General features: G+C 44.7%; 3 protein-coding genes across 6 annotated transcripts in view; 1 reads left to right on the forward strand and 2 right to left on the reverse strand.

Moving 5' to 3' along the window:
• Positions 1–10,677: 10,677 nt before the first annotated feature.
• PARK7 (Parkinsonism associated deglycase) lies at positions 10,678–21,065 on the reverse strand. 3 transcript variants are annotated; one of them, XM_086764425.1, is made up of 7 exons: positions 20,961–21,065; positions 16,844–16,978; positions 15,653–15,754; positions 14,919–14,978; positions 13,995–14,064; positions 12,080–12,166; positions 10,678–11,133 (listed from the first exon to the last, which is right to left on the reverse strand). In XM_086764425.1, the coding sequence occupies exons 2-7, from the start codon at positions 16,931–16,933 to the stop codon at positions 10,973–10,975; spliced, it is 570 nt and encodes a 189-aa protein (XP_086620551.1). In that variant the 5' UTR covers positions 16,934–16,978; positions 20,961–21,065; the 3' UTR covers positions 10,678–10,972. The 3 variants fall into 3 exon arrangements, with proteins under 3 accessions (XP_086620551.1, XP_086620549.1, XP_086620550.1); XM_086764423.1 differs by lacking the exon at positions 20,961–21,065 and adding an exon at positions 20,379–20,523; XM_086764424.1 differs by lacking the exon at positions 20,961–21,065 and adding an exon at positions 19,266–19,352.
• On the forward strand, positions 20,617–25,784 carry TNFRSF9 (TNF receptor superfamily member 9). Of its 2 annotated transcripts, XM_086764421.1 has the most exons (7): positions 20,617–20,882; positions 20,957–21,073; positions 21,317–21,454; positions 21,959–22,025; positions 22,131–22,267; positions 22,493–22,627; positions 23,532–25,784. In XM_086764421.1, the coding sequence occupies exons 1-7, from the start codon at positions 20,762–20,764 to the stop codon at positions 23,657–23,659; spliced, it is 843 nt and encodes a 280-aa protein (XP_086620547.1). In that variant the 5' UTR covers positions 20,617–20,761; the 3' UTR covers positions 23,660–25,784. The 2 variants fall into 2 exon arrangements, with proteins under 2 accessions (XP_086620547.1, XP_086620548.1); XM_086764422.1 differs by lacking the exon at positions 20,957–21,073.
• A 112-nt stretch (positions 25,785–25,896) lies between these two features.
• Positions 25,897–27,847, reverse strand: part of PER3 (period circadian regulator 3) — a 44,517-nt gene continuing 42,566 nt past the window's right edge. Inside the window, exon 21 of the mRNA XM_086764414.1 lies at positions 25,897–27,421. Coding sequence (XP_086620540.1) covers positions 27,410–27,421 — 12 coding nt within the window. The 3' untranslated portion in view covers positions 25,897–27,409. The remainder of the gene's footprint in view (positions 27,422–27,847) is intronic.

Consider the following 27,847-nt stretch of genomic DNA (forward strand, 5'->3'; position numbering starts at 1 on the left):
TGTTTCTCATAGTTCCTTGGCAGTGAAAATCTAGCACACTAAGCTTAATTATACTTATTAATATTTGTTAAATAGTGCTGCAGAGATTTCTGGCTGCTGAGCTTGTGATTAGCATTTGTAAGCTGAAAGAGGTGTTACCCCCACCCATCCTGCATTGTAATTCAAGCCTTGCATAATCCCCACCCAAATGCCTATTTTCATCCACACAGCTCATTATTTTTTCTGAATCATATATGGAAGCCACACCCGTGATTGCTCATAAACTGTTGCTATATTATTTATATATTGGTGTGCACCTTGATCCCAGTTGCAGTTAATTTTGGAAAAGGTGTTAGGTATTCCAAATTTTAAGTGGCATGCCACTGAAACATGGGAACCATTACTGGTATTCATTTCATTACAAAGTGATTCAGGGGAAGAGATGCTTCTACATTTAAAACCTGCAGTTTCTTGCTGAAGATTAAAATTGTCACCCACAAATTGTTAGCGTGTGAAAGCTGCAAAGGAAGAAGAGTGCAAATATACTGTCATGAAACACCAGAGGAAAAAAAACCATGCCATATTACCCTACCAATACCGCCCTGAATCTGCTTGAGGATGCTAGCCACTTCACATTGAGCCGTTATGATAAAATACTAAGAGACTCTCCACACACAAAGTCTCTGGATCAGGCACAGGATCATCAGGCCTGACCCAGAAGAATTATGTCCTGCCCACCATGCAGGAGACAAAGTGGCATGTTCCTGTTACCCAAAATACTTATTTTACCTTGGTTAATGTGTTTATTATGCTCACAACTTCAAAGGCAGGGTCAGCACTACTGAGAGCCCTTCTGGAAGGCTCTCATACAACCAGCCCTATACATTTAGCGGTCTTTAAGCATAAAGCTTAGGAACTTAGCAGCTTCAGGGAAGTACACACCAAGGACCACATCAGCTCACACCATGTTGAGTCCAAGCGCTGCACGGCAAGGTGCAAGGAGACATGAGCAAACAGCAAGCGGACTTTTGCAAGGTTACTCACTGCCTTGCAATCCCTGTGTTGTCATTTACTGGCTGTTAAGCAAGGTCCAGAGGAAACCTGAGACTCCAGCCATATTCGGTTGCACTTGGTGACTTCATTTGTCATCTATCATGTTGACAAGTTATTCAAGAAAAGTTTTCCTGCATCCTGGTTGCACACCCTGCACTTAGAGCTTAAGCAACGGAAATTGGGATTGTGCTTTTATGATGCAGAATCTACGTTGCTGCAGCGCAGCAACAGACACGTGCCAACGTGGCAGAGGCCTCTAACAACTCAAGGCGGAGATGAAATTACAGCACACACCCTGACATATTCTTTTGCTCATGGGATTAAAATAGCCTGAACTGTTTTTTTTCTAGGTGGAGGGAGGGCTGTCTTTTCAAGGAGTATCTTATCATGCTGAAAGAACCCAATGAATTGAAGCAGACACTTCATTTAAAAGCCTCAGGGACAGACAGCCCTGTCCGAGCCGCACTCAAAAATGGATGGCAGCAAGGTAAGTGCCAGGCGTAGGGCTCTGAAGATGAAGGGCTAGCCTGAAGGAAGGAAGAACTGTTTAGCTCCTAGCTTCAAGTTAAATAGTTTAATGCTAGTGTTCTGTTAAAGACCAACAGTCTAAACATAGATGTTTTTAGGGCTAAGGAGAACACATTAGGCCATTTTCTTCTACAGGTTTTACCAGTCATATGATGCCCTGTGCTGGATGCAATCCACAACAGCATTGTTCAGTGAGAATAGCCAAGGACCCCGTCACTCTCCAATCAACCTTTCCACTCCACAAGCAGCCTACCACTCCACTGAGACAGAGGCAGCAGGTAGAGGCAACAGTCCAACCACAGCTTTAGGTGACACAGCCTGGTGCACAGGAGTTAGCTCAAGATTGCTTGGAATTGCAGGCTGCTAATAACTGCACAGGCCATTTCAGGGTGCTTTGGACATACTGCTTCTCCCAGGCCACGCTTTTCCTGTCATCGGAGCTTAATCGGACCAACTAGAGCAAAAGCAGTCTCCATGATAAGACAGGGTGCTATTGCATGCCCTGGAGCAGTACAATGAGTAAGACAGCTGTTTTACAAGAAGTCCAGTTTACAATTTGACACCTGAGCTTTACATGGATTTGACAGATGGACCACTTGGTGGATAAGGAACGGGCTGGATGGCTGCACTCAAAGAGTTGTGATCAACAGCTCAATGTCCAAGTAGAGACCAGTGACAAGTGGTGTTCCTCAGGGGTTGGTATTGGGACTGGCCTTGTTTAACATCTTTGAGGTGGGATAGAGCACACCCTCAGCAAGTTCAACGATGACACCAAGCTGTGTGGTGTCAACACGCTGGAGGGGAGGGATGCCATCCAGAGAGACCTTGACAGGCTGGAGAGGTGGGCCCGTGCCAACCTCATGAAGTTCAACAAGGCCAAGTGCAAGGTCCTGCACATGGGCTGGGGCAATCCCAGGCATAAATACAGGCTGGATGGAGAATTGATCGAGAGCAGCACCGAGGAGAAGGACTTGGGTGTGCTAGTGGATGAGAAGCTCAACATGAGGCGACAATGTGCGCTTGCAGCCCAGAAAGCCAACCGCATCCTGGGCTGGATCAAGAGGACCGTGGGAGCAGGTCAAGGGAGCTGATTCTGCCCCTCTACTCTGCTCTGGTGAGATCCCACCTGCAGTACTGTGTCCAGCTCTGGAGACCCCAACATCAGAAGGACATGGACCTGTTGGAGCAAGTCCAGAGGAGGCCACAGAGATAATCAGAGGGCTGGAGCACCTCTACTGTGAGGCCAGGCTGAGAGAGCTGGGGCTGTTCAGTCTGGAGAAGAGGAGGCTCCAGGGAGACCTGATAGCGGCCTTCCAGTGCCTCAAGAGGGCTGCAGGGAAGGTGGGGAGAACTCTTCAGCAGGTCTTGTTGTATTAGGACAAGGGTAATGGCTTTAAACTGAAAGAGTGTAGAATTAGATCAGACAAAAGGAAGAAATTATTTACTGTGAGGGTGGTGAGACACTGTCCCAGGTTGCCCAGAGAGGCGGCGGATGCCCCATCCCTGGAAACATTCCAGACCAGGTTGGATGGGGCTCTGAGCAACCTGATCTGGTTGGAGATGTCCTTGCCCAGAGCAGAGGGGTTGGAAGGAGATGATCTTTAAGGTCCCGTGCAACCCAAACCATCCTATGATTCTACATTGGGACATTCAGTCCAACACAAAGACAGAACCCGGGCTTTCTCAAGCGATATGACAGGACGCAGTCTTGCTGGCTACAGCCCTGGACAACTCACCAAGGCTGCGCATTCTCCCTAAACGGACTCTGTGCGAAGTAACGCGCAAGCAGCTAAGCCCTTCCACCCAAAGCCAGCGAGGCCAAAACCTGCCCACTCCTTCCAGCGACCGGCAGGAGCTCCCGCCACACGAGCGCCGCCCGGCCGTGCCCAGGCCCGCAGGAGAGGAGGGAGGCCGGGCGGGACCGCGGGGGGCCGCTGCGGCTGAAGCGGGGGCGCGCAGAGCCCGCACGGGGGCGCGCTGGCGCCGCCGACCCGGCCCGCCCCGGAAGCTGTTCCCAGGAGAGGCCGCTGGAGCGGCGGGCAGCAGCCTGCCAGGGTCGGTTACCCTCGGGGACTCTTGTTTGTTTGTTTTTAATTATAGTAAGGGTGTTAATGCTCTGTAGTTCCCCGAGGAGCAGGGAGCTGGAGAGAAGTCTTATTTTTGCTCCAAGGGATTGATTTGAAAGCTGATGGCAAAGCCTGTGCCTTTGTAAGCCCATGCAGGATCCTAGAGCTGCCTTATTCCTAGATTTCTTAGTACAAACATTCATTTCTCTTTTGCACAACCAAAAGGAAGGGAAAGTACTCCTTTGCAAAACACAGTGAAGGAGCAACCGATCAACATGGCACGTGGCAACGAGAGAAGTCAGCACAGACAAAGGCACCTTCTGCTGCCAGCATAGGCAGGGACAGCATTCCCTCACCCAGCAGCAGATCTGCTAAAAATGCAAACGACTGCAGTCAGTGGTCAGATCCATCGCTGTTTAAGGCACCTTAGCCTAGCTGGTGACTTCAGCATGAGAGGGTTTTTCCCAATTTATTTATAAAATAACATAGAAGAAAGCGGGAGTCTGAGACTGGAGCTGTGTGTACATGGAAGTAAGCAATGTTTTCTTAGGAGAGCTAATTAGAAATGTTTCAACATACAAAAGCAGGCATCTCTGAGTTGACAGTACTTACAATGCAACACATGCAATCTAAAAAGTGGCTTTGAAACTACATAGAGACCAGTCTCCCAAAATAATTCATTGAAATTTAACAGCACAGAGAAACCAAACACCTAGGTTACAGAAGAGCTATAACTGCAACAACCTCAACAGAAATATGCCTCTTAAAGAGTACAGCAATTTAGAAGCAAAATCCATGAACAGAGTCTTTTGAGACCCAATGTGCTTTCAACTAAACTACAGAGCAGAAAGTATCCTTGGTGCCAGATTCAGAGCTAGTAAATGACACTGTACTGTCCAGCACTAAATCTCATATTCTCAAAGAGCAAACACAGCAGCACTGAGCAGCAGCGAACAACAGCAGTAGCTTTTCCACAACAGCAAACAGAGCCAAAAGCAACAGCAACATCAGCTGGGGCAGCACCCTACACCAACAAGGGGCACAGCCCCAGCGCCGCACAGTACCTGAGCAAGGAAAGCCGAGCAGGTCCTGCGGAAGCAACAGCTTCAGCCAGCAGCTCCAAAGCAGAGGCAGCTCCAAAGTCAAGCCAGGAAGCCCCTTCAGCAGATCAGGCCCACCAAAGACCAGAGCTGGGCCCAAGCCTCAGCTTATATGGAGCTCCTGGGCCACAGGGGGAGGGTGCTGAGAGGGCCCAGGTGAGGCTGGTCAGGGCAATGATGAGCACTCAGTGCCCACAGCTGCTGCTCAACTCTGGAAAAAAAACTGTTTCCAAGCTGTCTGAAGGAATGATGGTCACCACTGAAGAAAACTTTCATTTTTAGGAACTGGCAGCAAATTTAGGCCAATACTTTGAATGTCCTGAAGTAGAAAGCAGTCTCTCTCAAGTATGTAGTGCTATAATGCATGTGACTTTAAAAGGTCTTATAAAAAAAAACCTGAAAATTGACTCTAGGCATTCCTGGTCAGAATACAGGAGACAGACTGATTTGGACAGCTATTAGTGGGGAACTTCACTGATGCTTTAGAATGGCATTACTTCTCTTTTCACTACGTCCTGAACAGCAAATAGAAATGCAGAATTAAGGAAAATTCAATTTGCTATTAGACTGCAAGGATTAAGTCACAAAATTACACTTTAAATTTCTACTTTGCTGTAAAATAAAGATCTTTAATTATCTGGGGCTATAGTCAGAGTCAAACTACACAGTTAATAGCAGAAGAAATCCTCTGTTCAATACACAGCAAACAAATTTTTTATTAGAGAAACACCTGCAGAAACACGCCCGTTTGCATTCAGAGGATGCCTTTGATTCAGAACAGCTAGCATTGCAAGGGCCACTGAGAATCCCAATTCTACCACTACCATCAATGAAGAGAGGACCGGTGCAGGCTTTAGAGCTGCTACCAAACTGAGTATGCACCTGAACCGCAGGCAAGTTCTCGCTGTGGCTCCCAGTTGTTGTCGGTATGAACTGTATAAAATAGTTACACCATTGATATTCAGAAATCAGAAATACTTGCTCAGAAAATCATTATATCCCTAGTGCTGCTGGGAAACTTCAGCAGCTGAGGACAATTTCAGCATCACCATTGTTACACAAGTCTCTCTAGACAGAAGTCTGCTCTTTAGAATGTGAGTGCTTACATTAGATCCTCGGATAGCTTTACTTCTTCCTTCCTCTACCGTTAGTGGAATGGCCTTGAATTAAATTGTTAAAGGTACATAAGTATCTACAAGACTTGAAGGGCTGTAAACCCTACATAGGGAGGAATTATTTAAGGTTGTACAAATGGTATAATTAGAAACTGTTGAATGAAGTTAAGCAAAAGAACAAGAACTTAAGCTCAAGAGCTTGCGCCTCAATTAGTGATGCCTCCTAGCACACAGAACAGTTTTGTAGAAAGCACAAAAACTCTGGAGCTACTAAAGAGAGTGAGTGCAACACAGAGCACTGCAATACCTAACTGCTGTGCCACCAGTGGAGTCCTCAACGCACCCAGACAATATAGAGGCATTAAGTTACCTAAAAAATAGGACACTGGGTTTTACAAGTCTGAACCTGCTTCTGGAGCCTATCACATACGTCAGCTCTGTTTCCCAAAGTCTGGCCAGAAAAAGCTAAACCATGTAATGCTGCCTAGTCCCTTAACTAGTAATCTAGTGGTTAGAGTATTCAGGATACACGAGACCTGGATTCAGTTCCCCCACCTCTGGGCTGGGTGGCTGGGTCTGCTCTGCACGCACAGAGCTCTGCCAAGTGTCCACGTATGCAGAAAGGTGGCTGCTCTTAGACACAGAAGATTAATGTACAGCAGGTCTGGCAGTTCTAGAAGGGTAAGGTCTGCCTTGGGATGCCTACCCCGCTGAATGCATGCTAACCAAAGGTGCCAGTGTCTGAGGCAGCACCTGCTACAACTTGCTCCTAGCCCCTTCCCTTCCTTGGATGCTTCTCAGAAGATGGCAGGGAAGGGGCTGAAGGCCAGATAAATTGTTCCAACAGAGGCAGCCTGTCCCTTTTTGCTGTTCTTCCCAGAAACCTTTTAACTTCCTGCCATGTGACAATGCTGCAAGAACTACAGAATCTCCATGAAAGTTCAGAGCTAGGAAATGTTAGCAGAGTAAGCCGCTCAGCTGACAGATCAGGGCAGCAGGTCGGCACGTCTGTGCTGTGGCCTGCTTGGCTCTTATTTTACATATTTTGCTTTCTTTCCATACTGTATTTCACACAGAGGTACCACACACAAGACCACATTCTAAACATGCTAAACTATTATTTAAATTTTTGGGCAACGATCTATTAATTCTCTGTGTTTTGTTGGTTATTTTTTCAAGCTTCAAACATTACATCCCACGTCCTACTAAAATGTAGTTTCCATGTAACAGCAATGCATCCTTTTTTTTCTGGAGGTACAGTATGTGAACATGAATGGCAGTATGGATGCAGTGCTCATGACTATTTCTGTAGTTGGCACCTTCCTACTTCTCTGTTATATGCTTAGCTTTCTCACCAAGTCACATATCATTCCAGCTGCTGGAAGACAGCTGTCTTCTATAATTTTGGGATCATTGCTTATATGTTGCATCACAATGCATCTTTTTGTTGAACAAACAAAATAATCTGATTAAGTAACCATTCTTTGCTCTGACAGTCACTGTGGGTTTCATGCCTTGTAGTTAGGTCACACCAAACAGTATGCACTTTCAAAATGGCTAGCAAGCTGTCCAAAGCTTGTCATTACTGGATGAAACATATTCCCTTGTGTACTTTTACAGCTGTAAGTACTAGTATGTAGGCTGTTTAGCACCTGTTACGGTCGTGTTTGTCTCCACCTGTTTAAAAGCAATGCCTTTCTCTAGAAGAGCATCCTTTCTCTGTAGCTTAGAGGGACGTATTCCTGGGTTGGGATTTGCGCCTGCTTACAGTACAGTGCTGTGTACTTTGCTTTCCTTTTTTGGAAAGAAACTTGCCGAAGAAATGCAGCAAAACCAGACTGCTCATTCTCCACATGTTCTTTGTTTTCTTCTGGTTCAGAGCTGCTTCTTTATTTATAAGCTTCTTCATTCTAAAGGAAAATATTTTTCAGCATTGCAAGTATTCACTGTGGGCAGTACCCTCGATGCCATCCTTGTGTACGTGCCGGTTCCTAAGTCATATAATACTTCTCAGTGCAATAAAAGAGCTCACTCTCAATTATGCATTCAAGCCTACGCAACAACCAGAATCAAGAGAAAAAACCCACACTATTCTTGAGAGATGATACGAGGCATACAGCAGATGCTAACTGACTACCTTCTCAGGAGGAAAACAAATAAACAATCTCCCAAATCCTGCAGCTGTCAGGGAACATAACGGTAAACGCTAGCTAGAGAACAGTGGATGCACTCTCTCCATTTTAAGCCAAGTTCTGTGGCAGCAAATATCCATTTACCATAGCTCTAAAACTAAAGCTGGCCAATAATAAAAGGGCAAAGTTCCTGATGTTCACAAAACACTGAGCAGAAAAGTACCTAATCTAATCTTTCAGCAGCAAATAATGGGGATTTTAGGAAAAGAGAGATGTAACAGCTAGGGAACTTCTGTATGAAATGGATAAGTAGAGAGGAAAAAAGCTTTTCACACATTGGAAGGCAAAGTTTGGGTTTTTTTTTCCCCTTAAATCCCCTTAAATTCCTTCTTAACACTTCCCCTAAGAGGAAAATTAGGCTAATCTTAGTTCATACACCTTCCCTAACTTAGACACTGAGTTAATCATACCTTGTCAGAAACAGAGAACATACATAAATTCAGATTTGCTGGACATCTGCAATGTAGAAGGTTGAGAACAGAGTCAGCTTTATGAAGGAAACTGTGATGCAAGCAGCACTGCCACGTTTCATTAACCAAGTCCTTTTTGCTGAATGCAGCGAAAGAGTCTGTAAGTTAAGCAGATACATTAATGAGCTCTAAGTTCATTTTACTGAGTGCTTTTTCTATTACTTTAACAGAAGTGGGAAAGCCCAAATGTGCACATTTAAAACCTCATTTCTGTAAACTGAACTGAAACTCTCTTAGCCTTAGAATAATAATAAAAAAAATACATATATAATAAAATTTCTGGCTGCTTCATTAATGCCTTGTATTAATAGGTTTCGGGAAGCCTAAATATAATACAAGCATGGAAATATTTTCCTTTTAATACTATAAAGTAGCACTACAGCGCAGGAATGCACAGCTTTTCCTGTATTCTGAATCACACCCATTTACAAACCAAGTGATTATTCCAGATTCTAGGACAAAGAATCTTTCCATCACTGGTTTACATTTGCATGGCAATACTAATTAGATGTGCAGATTTAATGAACAAACATGTCCAGTCTTACATAGATCACTTTTTGCATATCATGAGCATATTTCAAAGCCAGAGAAACATATGAAAGATTTCGTAAACAAATTAGAGGCAGAGCATATAGCTAAAACAGTTCTTCCAGTAGATACTAACAATGTAGAGACATTTCTTAATTCTAAATTTGCAAAAGTATTTATGTATTTCATTACCAAAATGCAGCGATTGAGAATGAACTTGTTTCCCATTAAAATAAGCAATCATAAAGGCAGTCATTTCCTAAAGTTCAGACTGTACACTTCCGATGTAGGCAGAACCAGGACTCCAGACGCTGTGGTAACACCAGAGCCCAGTGAGGTGCCATCTTGTAAGCGTGATTGCTGACAGTCAGATAACAACAGAATTATTTATTAAAAGAAAGGTAGCAAAGACAAAAATTGATCCCTAATTCTTAATAGACCTGTTGGAGCGAGTCCAGAGGAGGCCATGAAGACGACCAGAGGGCTGGAGCACCTCTCCTGTGAGGCCAGGCTGAGAGAGCTGGGGCTGTTCAGCCTGGAGAAGAGGAGGCTCCGGGAGACCTGAGAGCGGCCTTCCAGTACCTCAAGGGAGCTGTAGGAAAGATGGGGAAAAACTCTTCAGTAGGGCCTGTTGTAATAAAATGAGGGGTAATGGTTCTAAATGAAAAAGAGGTAGATTTAGATTAGACAAAAGGAAGACATTTTTTACAATGAGGGTGGTGAAACATTCGCACAGGTTGCCCAGCGAGGCGGTGGATGCCCCATTCCTGGAAACATTCAAGGCCAGGTTGGACGGGGATCTAAGCAACCTGATCTGGTTGGAGATGTCCCTGCTCCTTGCAGGACTGGATGGGCTTGAATGGTCCCATCCAACCCAAACCATTCTATGATTCTATGATTAATTCATGGGGATATACCTCCCCTACTTCCTCTAGAGACCTGTCAAGCAACTCCTCTAAACTGACATATGCTCACTTAAGCCAGGCTTATAGCAAGTTCCAATTCATAACAAGCAAAACTAAGCACTGGTACTGCTGGTAAGCTACTAAGTGCAAACTTCCTGCTTTTATGCTGATTATTAGCTGCCTAAATAGCCCAACGGATCTGCAGTCATTTAACACAGAAGACAAATTCCAATGGTATCATGGACAACCTGCAAGCTACAGAAACTCTAGGGTACTTGACAAGGTAAGAATATTCCCACTTTTAATTTAGTTCCATGGGGCCTCAGAATTAATACTAGTTACTGGCCTTATTTGTATACAGGAAATAAAATAGTATTTTAACAAATTCTAAGTTACAATTTAGTAATCTATTTTGTAGAATCATAGAATATCCTGAGTTGGAAGAGACCCACAAGGATCATCAAGTCCAACTCTTGACTGTGCAGGGCAACTAAAAGTTAAACTAGGTATTTAAGAGCATTGTCCAAATGCTTCTTTAACACTGACAGGCTTGGGCCACGACTACTTCCATAGGGAGCTTGTTCCAGTGTTTGACTAACTTCTAATTTCAGCTAATACTTCAGAAGAACTGTGTGAGATTCTAAACAGAAGTTGTTTTGAATAGTAAATTCCTAGCCATAGTGGTAAAAAGGTTTCATAGCTCTGGGTTGGGAGAAAGCACACAAAGAAAGAACACACATGCAGGGTTGCTTCATTTTTATTCACTCAGCAAACATTTTCCCACATGACTTTTAAATGCCATCCAAGAGCTAAGATTATTAGATGCTGGCTTTTTCATGATGAAGGTTTTTGCTAACAGGATCTTTTTCCAGAAATAAAGACCATTGGTTTGTTAAGGTATCCCAGTTTAGGTAAGTACAGTTACTAATTTCACCCATAGTTAAATTGTATTTACAACAGTGCATCTTATAATTATTCTACAAAGGACAAGACTCTCCATCCAAAATTGTCGCACTTGCTATCCCATACCAGGATTTCACTCTTTCAGTATTAGAGGTGCCTTCACCTGTTCGGCCACTTCCTTCCCCATCAGTGTTTCAACAATGGCCAACCCGAATTCAAAGCTGGTACCAGGGCCGCGGCTGGTGAGGATGTTCCCATCTTTCTCCACACGGCTCTCGGAGTAGGAGTAGTGTGCTTCGGGGGGGACACAACAGAAAGAGGGTCAGCCTAGTCTCCACCACAGTGCCCGCAGCTGCCGCAAAGCACAGATCTGCCTGCTGCAGGGTCGCCCGCTCCCCGCAGGCTATGGCAGCTGAAGAGTGGCGGCTCCCTGCCGACAGCATCATGCTCCACAGAAGGCACCCCAGCCACCTGCATGGGCCCAGCCCACCTTGGCTCTGTACCCCCATCCCTCCGGAACCAAGCAGCTCATCACTGCCTGCAGTCCTCAGGGGGGGCCCACAGGGAGCTTATTCACATGGTATGGGAATGCACCTCTGATTCGACAAGCTCGTCAAGAAGTGCTCGCTGTGCCTGTCAGTTCCCATGAGGATACTTTTGGAAGCTTGACCGCTTTTGTGTAGCTGTTCACAACTTTCTTTTATCCAAATGCACGCAGAGGAAACTGGAGGAACCCTGCCATCTCCTGCTCACCTTCAGACTTGTTAATGTTCACAGAATGACTTCTTAATAGTGCTTCACTACCACTTCCTTCAGGTATGACAAAGAAGTGTGGACCCATCAACTGCTCATAGCACCAAAGCACTACTCATGGGAGAGCAGGAAATGTGCTGCTGGGGTCTGCTGTTGGGACCAGTGGGGCAAAGAACGAAAAGGACAAGCGATGGCTCAGCCTCAGGAGGGTACGGAAAAAAAAAGTGCTCCTAGCATGACAGCAGCAGCATATTTTATCCAAGGATGAGAATGTTTATACAGCCCTGTATTTTCAGGTTAAACAGACTTAAAAATACAGTCTTAGCATATTCAGTTCAATTTTGATTACATTCAGGAAAGCATTAAGGAAATTCAGAGACGCAAAATAAAATACAAAGACTATTTTCCTTTCTTTAAATCAAGAGCTCAGCTGAAAAAAAAAATCTGAGAAGGGTTTAGAGAGAAACTTATAAAAGTCATTACATACCTCCATTCATCATTTTATCTTTGGCCAAAGGATGTGTTGTAACTTTGCTTCCAAACCCTATCCCATGGGCCAGAAGGGCAGTAGGACCTGTAAGGAGACAAATGTGCACCACTGGGGAACTCTTTTCTGCTACAAACACTTTCAAGAACACACAGTGAGGCACTAGGCCCTCAAGGGGCCAAAGCTCACTGTGGATAGATTACTTTTTATGAAACTGATGGTAGCCCTATCTCTGAAGCAAAAAGCCTCAAAAAAGAACACAGCTGTACAATCTCTCCCATTCTATTACACAAAACACTGTGCCGAGAAACAGAAGAAGAGAAAGTTTAAACAACACCCAGCTCAAGCAGCTGTCCTATCAATGTCCTGGTTCTGGCTAGGACAGAGTTAATATTCACCTGAGCTGGGAGAACTGGAGCTGGTGGCCCCTATGGCTGGGGCACCCAGCTGGGACAGTTAACTAATTAGCTAACAGCTAGTTCTCCTCCCAGCTCAGGTGAATATTAACTCTACCTTAGCCAGAACCAGGACACAATGATTGTGCTGCCTATGAAGGAATCAAGAACAAGGGTCATTTCACCCCCAGATAGTAAATTTTACTTAAAACTGCTTGAAACTAAGTAACAAAAAGTCTGCATTTCTCTGAACATTAACTAAGTACAATTACTTTACAACCTTGTTAAGCCTTGAATTTAGGGACTTAAAAGATAAAATGTAATTTGTGCAAGTCTTTACATGTTGAAATTGCGTGCCAAGCAGTATTTTGGACAGACCATAGGCTAATTGCTAAGTTTTTTGTTTTAACAGTCTTTCTCTTTTCACACTTCCTCCTTGGCCTGAATTGAGGAAGGAGTTTGTGTCAAGAAGTCTTAGGTCATCTGACAGAAAATCCGTATGGTAATTCCAAAAGAAACTGAAGGCAGGATTTGCCTGATGTGAGATTCATTTCTGTACATTTGATTCATTTCAGATATAGCCTAGGAAATAACCTTGTTGCTGTTCACTTGGAATCAGCTCTAAGAAGCATTATAGCTAAACAAATGAACCATCCTGATTACAAGCAAAGGCTTTTATTGGGCAACTGTGAATTTGCGATTGTTCTGCAAGAGATACAGAAGTAGAAGACTACCACTGCCAAGTTCAGGAATGTTCAGAACTCTGTATGCATATCACCTAACTGAGGAATGAAAGCAAAAAAAAAAAAACCCCAGCAACGTACCAGAAAACAAAAGTGAAAATACACTCCACAAACACACTCTGTTAGACTGTCTTTTAAACACTCATCATTACTCTCCTCGTTCTCAGCTATGGGTACCTAGGCCAGCCTCTCAGTTCAGTTGGGAATATTCGCAATTCTTAATCTTGCTTTTTTTTAAATACAAATCTTACAAAGAAATGAACTGGATATGTAGCTGTGTACAATATGGAAGCAGACAACCCTCTCCTCAGAGTAATTCCATCTTTTGCTACCACTCAGATGAGGAAGGGTAAGCCTGTAATTCTATATTTACAGCCTTCCTTCTGAAGCTAAAGGGCAGGAGAGGAGATGTGAGATAAAATTATAGCCACAATATTCTGCCAGCACTGCGTCCTCGCAGAAAGATCACCAGAATAAGCAATATTTTGTAAAAAATCCTAGCACACTACCTTTCATTTTTTATTTTAAAGACAGTAACACAACTGATTGGAAAGAACTGGGTACCAAGCAGAACTTGCAGTGTAAGTGGTTCACAATATTTTAAAGATTCCTCTGCTATTAAATTTACCAAAAAAATCAAATGCTGATGGGTGCATGATGTATAGTACAAATTCCTGCTACTAAATTACAGGAATAGAGTTCTAAGACAGGAAACTGTCTGCATGCCCCTTCAAAATATCCAGATGCTTTATAAAGTAAGATGTCTTGTTAACCCACCTGCACATATAGCAGCAATCAGCCCTTTTCTGCTTTCCTGGTCCTTCAAAATGTCTTTCACAGCAGGAGACTGTAGAAAGAAACCAGATCACAAGTCATTGTTTGGGGTTGATTATTTGAAGCACGGTTGACATATTTTCCACTGCAAATTCATAAACAAGTTTTACAAAGAAAACCAGCTGACAACTCTCCATCCTGCCTCAGGACAGAGGGCAATTAAAACACTAAGAAGGAGAAAAACTGAAACTAATAAATACTTGCTCCACAAGGAAAGAACAAGGAAATCAGAAGGAATTGCAAGGAAGTACTTGGCCCACATAAAAGCTGGTTAATTCACGGCCATAGAAAGAAGTTGTTTGAAAACTTCACAAGACAAATAGGAAAGAGAATTCATGAGATACCGCCAGACAGTCTCTATCATTCTTAAGAAGATTTATACGGGATATTTGTCTCATATTCCGGGGCTTACAAACTGTGTGATACCATCTTAATCCTCTCTGACAGATAAACCTGTTTGTCCACCTGCCTTCCAAATGTATTTATACCACCACTACAATAGTTTTGCACCAGAGTTAGAATTCTCTAGCAAAGGAACAGAGTCCTATGGGTTTGGCCTGAAGAATTAAATCTTCATTTGCAACTGTTTCATCTTCATATGCTTATGACCAGAAATTTTCCCACAATACAGAGCACCCTTCCATTTTTATTCTACTTAACTATGTAACTATGTCCACGAATTCACCTAGTTGTCCCACCTATATATTCACAAGAAGGCTTAAGACAATTAACAATTAATTAGTTTACTGATCCATTCAGAAGAGAATTTTCAGATGTTGAACTGAACTTGCAGGATTAGTAAGCAAGTGTAGACTACCCACTGCTCATAAGGATGTCCATGTATCTTTAAAGAGACCAGAACTTTACCTCTGACAAGTTTTGAGCTCCAAGGTTACCCCCAGGCAGGACGATGACATCATAAGGCCCCTAAACAAGCAAAAGACAAAATTATTCTGTTGAACAAAAGCTGGTACCTATATTACGCTGTTTTAAGGCCACTAGAGTTGAGTCGAGTGCAAAGCAAAGGGATCTACCTTTTCTTCCACTAAACACCACTTTACAGTCTGAGAACCAGTTGCAATTATGGAACAAAATACTGTTTCCTATTGCAAGAAGAGCCTATTATCAATAAAGTCTGTCACAGGACTAACTTTTACGCCTAGTGCATTTAAGAGCTTCAGCAATAAAATGACAGCTCTTGCACTGTAAGGACAAATGGTTTTGCTCCAACCTTACTGTGTAGGTCTAACTATAGCATTGTTTAGTTTCCCATCAGAAAATTTCAGTTCTTCCAAATCACAGTATTTTGTTGGGCTGACTAATATGCAAAATAAAGCTCTATGTTTGATGATTTGCAAAAACAAATACCTGTGCAGAATTAAGAAATCTGTCTGATCCTAGTGTGCTATGAAGCAGGACAACACTGAAGGGGAGCACTGCAGGATGCGCACCTCTGAGTGTGCATAGTGCATGTGAGTCTCATAGAGCTAACTCAACATGCAACATATTTCTAAAGGTAATGCATAAGCTTTCCAAATTCACCTCTGAAATGGTGAGAAAGGTTATGTTGGCCATTATATCAGATCAGGGTGATGACCAACCTCTTTTCTGGCATCTTCAAGACCGGCATCAGGACAAATGAAGACATCTCGACTGCATTGCACTGGTTCTTTTCCTGTTAGGCCTGCAACAGTCACCTTGATCTATCAGAAGAATACATGCATTGTTACAATTCAAGAATTTGGCACATTTTTCTTATATGTTAGTTCTTAAGTACACAGAATTAGCAAAGCACTACATAAGCTGTCAAGAACAGGGCAACACTTAAGCTTTCTCAAACCTTGATTAAGTCCAAATGCACAAGGTAAGCAGTTATATTCACCTGGAGATTGCAAATACCTCTAATAGTTCAACTTTTCAAACGACACATTTAAAGAATACCTGATCCCACAGATTTTAAACAAAACAAAACAATACAACTCAGAAGAGCCAGACTAAGTAGATCAGATAATGAATTAAAGCCTCTCTGCAGGCTCAAGCCATTCTCAAACACACTTATGGCGTGTTCAGTTTTCTCCCTTGACTTTTAGATGCCTGGTCACAATATCACAGATGTGTGTGGTGCAGCTCACATTCACTAAATAAGCAGATAACCTTGTGCTTCTTACAGCAGCCAAAATGGAGAGTACATGAATGGAATAACAAAGGTGGAGGGAGAAGGTAATTTTTATTTTATTCATTTCTATACATGTGCAGTTGGCGTATTTATTTAAAATCTTATTTTCATACCTAATCAGATGATAACACCGTGTACCGCTACAGTTGCAAAAGTAACAAACAGCATGAGGAATTCCAGCAGACAGCAATCTAGTTAACAACAGAATTTCAAAAGTAGCTCAAGAAAAGCTACATAATGTCATAACCTGTAATGTACTGAGCTGTTTAGACCCCTGCAAAAACGCGCTTCCTGTTACTATGCACGGGAGCAGCCACGTTTTGTGACAGGGTAAGATTTACTTGAAACATCCACTCTAGTCTACATTAGGCTTGTATTTCAAAAGTTTTGCACAAATGTCAGTTGTCGTGCATGGTTATCGTGTTATTGGTATATGGTTATTATGGTTATTTGTGCACGGCACAAATATTTGCTAATCAGTAAGAAGGCATAGGTTAATTTTCACCTCATACAACAGACTACACTTTGAACTCCTAGCAATGACCATCAACTTGAGGCAAAGACTTTCCCTTGACCAAGGACTCACAAAAAGATTTCTCATTGTCTGCATACTCACCCCAGCTCTTCTCATAACATCAGTGGGGATTACAGTTTCCATTTCCTCTGCCCCTTTTGCTAGAATCACCAATGCTCTTTTTGAGGCCATATCTTGAGGGGTTGCTCTTAGGTGAGATGGTTGTGAACGGAGGGGCTGAGGGGGTACAAAGAGACAATGTGGTTAGAAGGCAAATCCCTCCTAGGGTGAAGTTTAACAGTGAGTAATTTGCATTTTGCATTATCTTTCATTTAAGCCACCTCAAAATGGTTCACTAGCTTTAATTAATATTCATAGCAATTCCATTTAACTGAAGAGCTTTCTACAAAGAATGCATGATGATATTAAGGGATTACGGCATTGTGCGGTGGGAGGCACAGCACATCAGCATCAGAGCGCGAAGCAGCTTAGCCTAATCAAGACTACATGACTTGAGTCTGCCAGGGAAGAGTTCAAGGTGGGTGGCAGAGTTGTTTTCAATTTGCACACCCTCACTCATACCCAGACTACTGACTCCTACCCAGGTCAGCATTTACAGAAAGGGCTTGCATGAGCTTTGACCTCAAGTCTGGTATTTAGTTTCCACACAGCACACTTCATGAAGAGCTTCCTGTGACTTACAATGACTCGACCAGTACCCCTGCAAAACCTGAGCAATAGATTTTCCGGGTATTTCACAATTTTGTGGGGGGAAACATGTGTGCACACGTGTGATGGGGGAGCAGACCACAGAATTTAGCAAATGGAACAAACTAGGCTTAAGACTTTTTTTTTTTAGCTCCTACATTCAAGTTGAGGAGAATGGCCAGATTTCCATTTGAAGGTTAAATTAAAGTAACTTTTACTACATCGTGTGAAATACACGCTAACTCATGCTGGTCTGACAGCAGTCTGTGAAAGCATCTGTGGTGTGAGGAGGCATTTCACATGTCATCCACTCTATGACACAGGGATTTTTTTTTTCCCATGTAGGGACTTTCCATCCAGAAATGCATGTAGCACCTGGGAGCTCTTCATAAAATGAGATCCACAACTAGTTGCCTACCTGAGAGAAAACTATCCCCCCATCCTGCTTCAACTTCATCTACTTTCAGGTTTGCTCCCTACTGTTAGCCTCATTTGGAAAGATACTATTTGTAGAATGCAGTAATACACAGTAGAACATCCCGCAGCATGCAGATCCAGCCCAAGCAGACTAATTCAGTGGGTCAAATCCTACTTTTAGGACAGCTTGGACAGCTTTATGTACTGTCAAATGCCAGCTGAACAAGTACACTGAAATTGTAGGTATTAGCAATATCTTCAGGACAACCTGGAACTTCTTAATAATTCATCTTGAAGGCATATATTGATTCAGTAAAATTAATTTTTTTTTGTATGAATTTGACTAACTAGCAATGGACTACCTGAATAGTCACAATGCAGAAATACTGTTTTTGCTTCTTACTGTAGAAAAATACATAGTTTGCATCCCTCTCTTTCATTAGTTCTTGAGATGCAAATAGGCACCTGATCCTGAAAGCTCGTCTCTTTCCTGTAATCTGCAAAATGCAGATTTCCCGTAATCTGCAAAATGCAGTCTCTCCCGTAATCTGCAAAATGCAGTCTCTCCCTACTGTCCTTGAACAGTTATCGTAATACACTGACAAATTCTTGAGCATTAGCACTGTTTTTTACGCCGGTGCATATGTAAATAGCTGTCACACTGTAAATGCTACCAGTGCAAGACTGTTTTCTGAGAAGGCAGAACCAAGTTATACAGACATAACAGACGCTTCATTTAACAAGCTATCTACACATTGTAAATACAAGTCTTCCACTTGCTTCTCAGCCAGCATGTGGCTGCCTCAAACCTCTAAGCTAACCGTAATCCCCTGCGTGGGTACACGCACATTTCTCGAGATGCTGACTTCTGGCAGATGGCCGAATCAGAAACTCTAAGAAGGCTGGCTTTAAAAAAAAACCCACACCCTTCAATACGCCGACCAAACCGCTAGCTACCAGAGGCAAGGGAAGTTTTCATGGTCACCAGCTCGGCCAGCTCGGATCAAAGGCCTCGCCCGCTACATATTCATCTGTTTATTTCAGGACGCGGCGCCATTCCGAAGACCACGCACAGCGGCACAGGCCGAGGCCGCGGTCCGCAATCGCACGGCGCACAGCCGCGGGGAGGCTCGGTCCCCGGAACACAGCGAGCGGTCCCCCCGCCCCGCCCCGCCCCGCCCCGCCCGCGGCCGCAGCTGGGCGCCGAGCGGAGCCACCGCGGCCACAGCTGAGGCGGCGCAACGCCGGCGGCCTCCGGGCCCCACGCACCCCCCGCGCGGCCTGGCGAAACCCACGCCCTCCGCAAGCGGCGGCCGGCCCCCCCGGGGGCCTCCCCCAGCCGGGCCCGGCGAGCTGAGTGGCGACGCAGCCCCGGCGGGCAGCGGCGGCAGCGACTCACCTCGGCCGAGGCGCGGGCGGCTCTGCGCGGCCCCGCCCCCGCGGCCACGCCGCCGCCGCTCCCGCTCAGCACCGCGGCCTGCAGCCCGCCCTCTCTCGGGGGCCGCTCGGGCACTGTCCTCCTTTTCCGTTTGCGAAGCCCGCCCGTGTTCCTCCCGTTCGCTCAGAAGGCCGCGCCAGAGAGCACTCCGCCCCCGTGACAGCGGCCTCCCCCTGCGGCAGCGCCATCGCACGGCACGTACCTTGGAAACGAGCGGCTGCTGCTTTTCCTCAGGCAGCCCTCTCGCCTGCAAGGGGCGCTGAACCAAGGCACGGTTCTCCAAGTTCTGCCCAAAACGTCTAACCGACACCCGTTTCCCGACGCTCACAGTACACAGAAAACGCCCGTGGCTGAAGCGCAGTTTTCCCTGGTTTTAAGGGGAAGTTTCAATGTTTTGAAAGACAGGGCGCCCTTTAGGACTGCAGGTACTCCTCTTGTGTAAACCTGCTGCCTCCAGCCGCTGGTAGCCGTGGTCTGGCTCCCCCTGACAGGCTCACGCAAGCTCTGGCAGAGCAGCTAAGGCCGGGTCACTAACGGAGAGCAAGTCACGGGGAAGGACTTCGCTGGGGCTCTCCTGGAACTGGTGCAGGCCTTTGCTCCCGTCACGGGGGGGCTCGTGTGTGCTACCCACTCGGGACCTCACTAGTACCCTCGACCAGCGGTCCCTGCACTTACTGCTTGCCTGCGCGCCGGCACTGCGCCCTGAAAACCTCCTTCTTCTCGTCCTTTCCGGCCTCGCCTGCCCACGCAGCTGACCTCGCAGCGCGCTCCCGCCCACAAGGCACAGGCCGCTGCCGGCCCCGCCCGCGGCCACGCGCCCCTGCAAGAGCGGCGGGCATTGGCCGCGGGAAGCCGCAGGGGGCGGGGCTGCGCGGCCGGACACCGCCGGGCGCGCCAGGTTGGCACCGCCCCTGCCCGTGCACAGGGGGCGTCACGCGGCCTCGTGCGGGCGGGCCCGTCACCCGCGCAGCGCTCCCACCCGCCTGATCCGCGCTGGGGGACGGGAGGGCCGCGCGCCGGCGGCAGCCGCCGTCAGGCCGCAGCCCTCGGGGATGCCTACGTTGCGGGACTTACCGCGCGCCGAGGCGGGGGCGTTTGCAGAGACGATGGCCCGCTCTGCCCTCGCGGGCTGCCCCAGCCTCGCCCCGCAGGCTCTCCCCCTCACTTTTCGGGGGAGCGGCCCCGCTGCCCGCGGCGCGGACAGGCCGGGCCGGACAGCCAAGCCGCCGCGGGGATTCCGCGCGGGACTCACTGGGAAGCCCCGGCGGGGGGCGGCGGGCGCTGCCGGGCAGAGCCGAGGGTCGCGCCGCGGTGGGGGCCGGAAAGCCCCGCTGGGCTGGGGTTTCCCCACCGCCCCCGGGCTGACGCAGCCAGGCCCCTCCGGGGGCGGCCCCTAAGGGCCGGCGGCCACGGCCCCGCGCGCACTCCAGCCGGCCGCGCCGCCACGCACCGACCCCATGGGACCGGCAGCAGCGCGGGCGGACCGAGCGCGGGCGCTCTTGCCGGCAGCGCTGCTGGCGCTGGCGCTGAACCCGGGGCCCGCGACCGCCCTGCCGTGCGGCGCCGACTGCCCTGCAGGTGAGGGCTGGCCCGGGGCGGGGCGCGGCGCCGAGCGCGGCCCCGCGGCAGCCACCGTCTGTCTCGCCCCGCAGGTACTTTCGTGGTGACCGCGGGCTGCGGCCGCGGCCCGGGCTGCCGGCAGTGCCCGCCCGGCACCTTCTCCAGCGCGGCGGGACTCAGCGGCTGCACGCTCTGCCGGAAGTGCGAAGGTAGCGGGCAGCGGCGCGGCGCCGTCGTTACCTCCCGGGGGTAAAAGACCGCGCGTGAGCTTGTCGCGTCGCTGCGCGTGAGAACGGCCGCGGCGGGATCGCGCGGAGCGGCTGCGGGGCTTCTCGCTGAAGCCGAACTTCTGTAGGAGCAAAGGGCCCGAGCCTTTGCTGCACGGCCCTGCACTGCACGGCCCTGGGTAGCCTGAGCGCGTATGTAACCTAAGGCTCGCATCCACCTTCCAGGAAGATTCACGTATTTAAAAGAGTGTTCCTCAAAAAGCGATGCTGAATGCACGTGCAAGGAGGGGTATCGCTGCAGCGGCAACGGCTGCTCCCGCTGCGACCGAAGCTGCAGCGTGGGCCAGGAGCACACCGTGAACGGTAAGGTCACCTCCCTGCCAGCTTAAACCTCCAGCACTTACTGCATCGCACACACCCCTGCCTCTTGCACAGCATGGAAACAACTAGAGTAAAGACCTTGCAAGATGAAAGCTGCCACTGCTGCTAAACAGTTTGCATGGTGTCTGGAGCAAGCACAGCAGACAAACTCACCCCACTCTGAGCCCTACTGCAGCTCAAGTTGTGCACCAGTTAGTTCCCTTTGCATGACAGCTTTTTTTGTTGCCAGCATGTGGGAAACTGAGCTGGGAACTCTGGAGTTAGACACGATTTGTGGCATCTTGTGCCAAATAAACTGGCTCTATAGCTGAGTACTGTACTGTTCCATAGCTCACAGGGAAAAACTTGCCTTGTATACTCAGAGCAACTTACAAAATAGTCTGTGAATGTAGATCATAGCCATTGTACAAGCAGGCAAAAATAGTGTTTTGGATGCTGTTTTAAATGCTCATCTTGTACAAGTTTACCTGTCCTTGTCTGTTGAAGGTTGCCAAACTTGCCGCTATGGAACTTTTAATGATCAGCCCAATGGCTCCTGCAAAAACTGGACAAAGTAAGTAACGTAAAAATAAATGCTATAGCTATTACACTTGACTAGAATTTTTTTTCATTGTTTTTGTTGTTGGGTTTTTTTCTTTTTGATTTAAATATCTTGCAGGTGCTCTGCAAACCAGATCCTGGTGCTTGGAACCGCAGCAAAAGATGTCATTTGTAAATACGCTTCAGATAATTCCACTTTAGTCACTACTCTACCTACTACGTCTCCTGCAATTCCCTTTTCTATCACTGTGCCTGGTGAGTCATTGTATAAAATTGCTTATAGAGCTAAAGAATTATGACCTACTTTGAAGTATACTATAGCTCATTCACTTACAATTTAAGGCAAGAGTCCTTTCACTATCCATTTCCAGTGTTGAAGACTTACCCAGAAGCAGAGTTGGAGACAAAGTTGTCAGCTAATTCAAGGGTAGCAGAATTTTGCTTTGTAACACTTCTTAGATAACGCTGTTTGTTTCCTAGGGAAGGACCTCCAGATGGACATTATCAGAATTTCTCTTACTGTAGCTGGGCTGTTGTGCATAGTGTTTCTGCTACCTTCATGCATATGCTTCAGTATCTGGCAGAAAAAGAAACTACATGCTGTCTTCAAGAAAAGTAAGATAAATTTAATTGAAGTGTATCTTTTTGAAACTAGACAGAAATCCAGAATCCAGGTTTTTAACTATCTTTCAAAGATAATTGCAGATAGTTGTTGTTTCTGACTTATGAGGCAAAAAAAATTATGCTGAAAGGAAAACTGTTTTGGAAATTTTTTTTTCAGAAAGCATTTAATTACCTATGGGTTCTATCAACACTGCAGGTTAACTGCATGCATATCCACAGGGGAGGTGGAAAAGCTCAGCTGAGCCTTGCTGAACTGGTTAAGGGTTAGTTCTGTTCATTACTTCCAAGTACCACCCTTGTCATGTGTGGCAATAGCGCTTTCCAGTTCTGTCTGCTCAGAAACAGTATGCGTGGCCTGGAGCAAGTGTCTGAGTTTTGGCTGTAGAAGAGGGGATATTGGTCAGGATTTACTCTGACACAGATGCAGTCAGTCTGAATCCAGCACTCCCTCTGAGAGCTAATAAGCCCCAGGGAAGCTCAAGAGTTCAGCATAAAGATGAGGTGGAATTGCATCCAACATAGTTTATAGTTGGGATTTTTTGTTTGCATTTCTCTTTCTCTTCCTCTCCCTTTTCCTAGAGATAAGGGCTTGATCTTCTAGTGTAATTCTGAATACAGGAGACAACAGCATTACTCCAAGAATCTAACAACTCCATGTTGGTCTTTCCTTTCATTCCTATGGCAAACAGCACTAGCAGCTCCTGTTGCATTAGGGAAAATAAAGTATGATAAATTAGTTTTATCAGATGTTCATGCTATAGAGGAATAATTTAAGATTATTTAATCATTTGAAGCAATTTTTGTTGCTAACTTTTTGCAGTTGTGACTGAGGAAGGGTGAAATAACTTGGCTGAATAAATACAACAGAAAGTGAACATTTGATCTTTTTCTTTAGTGCATGCCACACCAGAACAGTCAATTCAGGAAGATGATGCTTGCAGCTGTCGCTTTCCTGAGGAGGAACAAGGTGAATATCAGGACCGGGGCAAATCCACAGAATTCAGAGATCTTTTGGTGAACTAGGAATTGGATTGTGCAGGTCAACCCCATCTGAATTTCCGTTTGGAACAAAGAACAATAACTAGTTGACATAAATAGATGTGGTTATCAGAATATTTGCATTTTGGGGTGCTAAATAGCCCAGCCACTGAGGAAAAAGTGCATCTTCTCAATCTCTTACAAAAATAAATAAAAAAAATTTAAAAAAAACCCCCTAGTTTGCTGACTTTCTTCCTCTAGGACTACACATCATATTTCTAAGAATTGGTACTTGAGCTACATATAGAAAGAAGTACTGCACTTAAAAGCAGTAATAGAAGGTCAGAGTGGCTCTCTGGTCCCTCTTGCAAATAGTGCCTGAGCTGTAATTTACATGCAGTCTGAAGACATTTGACACTAAAAAGGAGATCTGTAGCACACAGTAGGGCCACATGTGACCCTCATGGTCTCCATTACCAGCCATCCTCGAGTCTAGAGCTGCAGCTCCTCCTAAAGTTTGGCTGAAGCCCCGCAGTCTCGGGTTTCATGTGCAAATACAGATAGACCTCATTTCAGATCCCATCAGCCCTAGAAACAAATACCCTGGCCTGGCCACTGCACATCATGTTATATGTAAGAGAGAGGAAGCCATAAAAATCGAGAGCTGCAAGATGTCTCATAATAGCTTGCATCTGCTGTTGTACTACAGCGATTGGCTTAAGAGAGGTAGTGGAAACACTGAGAAAAAGCTGTGGTTGACTTGATCTTAGAGCTAGATGTTACTGTGCAGCTGGACTGCACCACCTTCAGTCCTACATCATTCAACTTTGATCTTTTAGGTGATGTAAACATACTACGTACATTGCAGATGTGGTATATGTAGATGTGATATGTTTCTGGTACTATTTTTGTAACTCTGAGGTTGGAAAGATTATAACATCACACCGTATCTGTCTCTTTGATCAATTACTGTTACTTTGGTCTTGAGAAAAAGAAAATGCATGTTTGAGTCATGGCACTTGCAACATCATTTTTAACCTTTTACAAAATCAAATACTTTATTCTGTTTCTTCATTAAGTGTTATTAAAAAAATAGAATTTAAACCCACCAATATGTCACCTAAAGGGTGATTTTCCCCTCTATGTGATTTCAGCTTAGAGAACGCTATTTTTGTGTTTGAAGAATGACAGCCCATCTCCTTCAGAAGATTATGATAGCAGATTATTTTCATCAAGCCACACTTAGACATTTTGATAAACTTGTATACAAGTAAATATAAAACAGAATGTGAGAAAATAAATATCATACTGAAGCCTGAACTGTGAAGTTAAAAATATTTAAATAAAGTATTTCTTTTTATCCCTAGCCCAAGTCTCTTGTCTATTAGTACTTTCAACCATGAGAACTAAGTGACTATTACACCAAGTTCACAAGCTTAAAAGACATGAGCCAGACACATGAAAAGCCAGTAACCTATTCATAACGCAGAGGGACCTTTGCACCAGTGGACAATATCTTAGAACAGAATAAAATCATTCTTCTTGTGATTGGTTTCTAATCCATACATAAGGTATGAGAACTAATGAACACATCCTTTAAAAACTCCAAACATCTGGTGTTTTCTCCTTGGAAAAAGATGATACACCACTTGGAATTTTACATTTTGTTAGTGCATTCTGCATATATTTTGAAATGCTCTGAAGACAGTGCAAACCCATATTTTCCTTTTCTGTAACTGAAACAGAAGTAAATCTACTTACTGAACAACAAGGTGCTCGTTACACCACTTTATTCAGACAGTTTGATTTTGCTGTTTTATACTTAAAGAGTGGCATAAAATTCCCATGAATTAAAACAAAGCCCGTGAGGGGAAAAAAAAAAAAAATCCTAAGTAAGTGCAAATTGATTTCTGAAAATAAAGAACACATTTACACCACAATTGGCTTTCTGGACTGTCTCAAGGAAAGAAAATACATTCTGAATAAAAGGTCAGGAGAAATCTTCCTTTCAATCAAAGGATTATGTGGATAATTTTATCCGTGACTTCTGTAATTTGAGAGTGTGGAAGCTGGAAGCCTAAATTAATGATAAAACAGACTCTGTTGTCAAATATATGCAGATATGCCTGTATTTCATGACAATGCATATAATCTGCATATAAGCAGAGTAAGAGATTGGCTAAGTTTGTACTACTTCAATTGAAGTGCTACAAACTGTAATTGAAATACTTCAATTACATCTACAAAGCAGACATGTTTATAAATAAGAACAAGAAGCCCTGAAAGCAAAAACTGAAAAATATATTATTTTCAAAAGTAAAATAAATTGTGGTACAAATGCAAAGGGAAGACCAGGGCACTTTACAGACTGCAGTGCTTGCTTGCTACCAGAATGTCTTGGCAGCAGTGCTGTATTTTATTTGGTCATCTCAGAACTGAAAATAAATACAGGTGAATTAATCTATCTTGCTGCTAAGCACCAGAGCAGGACACTATAGTTAATTAAAAAAAAAAAAAAAAAAGAAAAAGCAGCACTGTAAATACTGAGATTTGTACAATATTCAAGTTCTGTGAATCGTGGCTTTCTATATAAGAACTCGAATTACAGCCATAGAATCATGCACTTCCTTGAACATAATTCATTGTTTTGTGTGGTGTAATTTGCCTTCACTGTGATCACATAGAAAAAAATGTATTAGAAGCTTGTTCCCATTCTAGACCCCACATAAATAGATATTTTTATTTATAAGTACTACAGAACTTGCTAAAATCCTTTCCATTACGCATGTAGCAGAGACAGCTGTGAAACCACTGCTGGCAGTATGCTATGGAAGTGCAATGGGCAGACTCATCAATTAAGTTTGTTTGGAAGTTTGCATCTGAAGAAAGCCACATATTTGTAACTTCCTTTTTTTTTTTTTTCTTTTTAAATTATTCTTCTGTCTTCTGAAAAAAAATCTACGGCAGCTAATAAAACTTAAGTCAAAGCTAGATAATGCGCAGATGGGTAGTTGACAAGTGGCTACCACACAAGTCACAGAAGCAGAAATGGTGTAAGCATCCGATCCAAATAATTCAGGGTGCCACATGCAATTTTTGGGATGTTTTGTTCTTTCAAGATTTTGTAAAAATGTTGCACAGCATGATTTAGGGATCATCAATTACTAGATTAAAAGAAACATTGTCATCAGAATTAAGCTTCTACTAACTTTTCCTGAACAGAACTGGCAGCTGAATTCGTCTGTTAACACAGAGGACAACAGTCTTCCTGCATGCATGTTAAGCATTGTAAAATCCCCCATCCAGCAAGGGTGAAGGGGAAGAAACTTTACTATCTGTCTTTGATTACTGGTAATTAAGGCAGAAGGAAGCAGTAAAGCCTGACTGTGTAATTCAGAACTAAGACTTTGAAAAAGTAGTATTTTTTGGTGATGACAGATAATTGATAGATCACGTGCATCTTGGCTTCACAGGGAGCTTTTGTTGAACATACAAATTCTTTAACACCTGCAGAAACTTACCAGTTCATGTAGAAGGATCGATCTGCATTATTTCTAGCTCTTTGAGCTCTAAGTGTTGTCTGCTTTCTGTGAATGTCTCTTGTCTCAACAGCCTTTAAAATTTATTATGTAGCAAGCAAAAAGGAACTAGGAATGCCATGACAACTCTCAAGCAGCCCAGGTGGCCGAGGATGAGGTAACAGGCCAGATGCAAGATTTTTGTATTTCCATTTGTTTTTCTTGGAAGTCAGAAAGTGTCCTCTTAGCCAGACTCTGTGTGGAGGCCCAGGTGATGTCAGGCAGAGTTCTGAAGGCATGGAAAAAGGAGATAAATACTCTTTAAAGATAAGTTAAAGCAAGGGAGTCTGCTGCTTTTTTAATTGCTTCCAGAACCAGCACCATTTCCTGGCATCAGTAATTAAAACTGTGTTTGTCACATGTCTTGGCTTCATAATTTCTTGCAAGAGTTCCACAGCTAAGGAAAGCAAAAGGTCCGTAGTGAAAGGTTTTCTGTCTCTCCCTTTCCTCTCTCCCACAAGCATGCTTGTGCATTTCCGTGTCTGATACTTCTGGATGATAGAGACTCTGAAACTGTAATAGCTCCTCTCAAACATATAAATGTCACCTCATTTTTTTAAAAGCAGAATAGGATTTCTTATTTTCAGTCTATCAGATCCTTCATAGGATAGAAGCATAATCTTCTCTGACAGTCATTCTGATACTAAGGATGCAA

The sequence above is a fragment of the Chlamydotis macqueenii genome, chromosome 21 (assembly GCF_036417535.1).
Source record: "Chlamydotis macqueenii isolate bChlMac1 chromosome 21, bChlMac1.mat, whole genome shotgun sequence".
NCBI lineage: Eukaryota > Metazoa > Chordata > Aves > Otidiformes > Otididae > Chlamydotis > Chlamydotis macqueenii.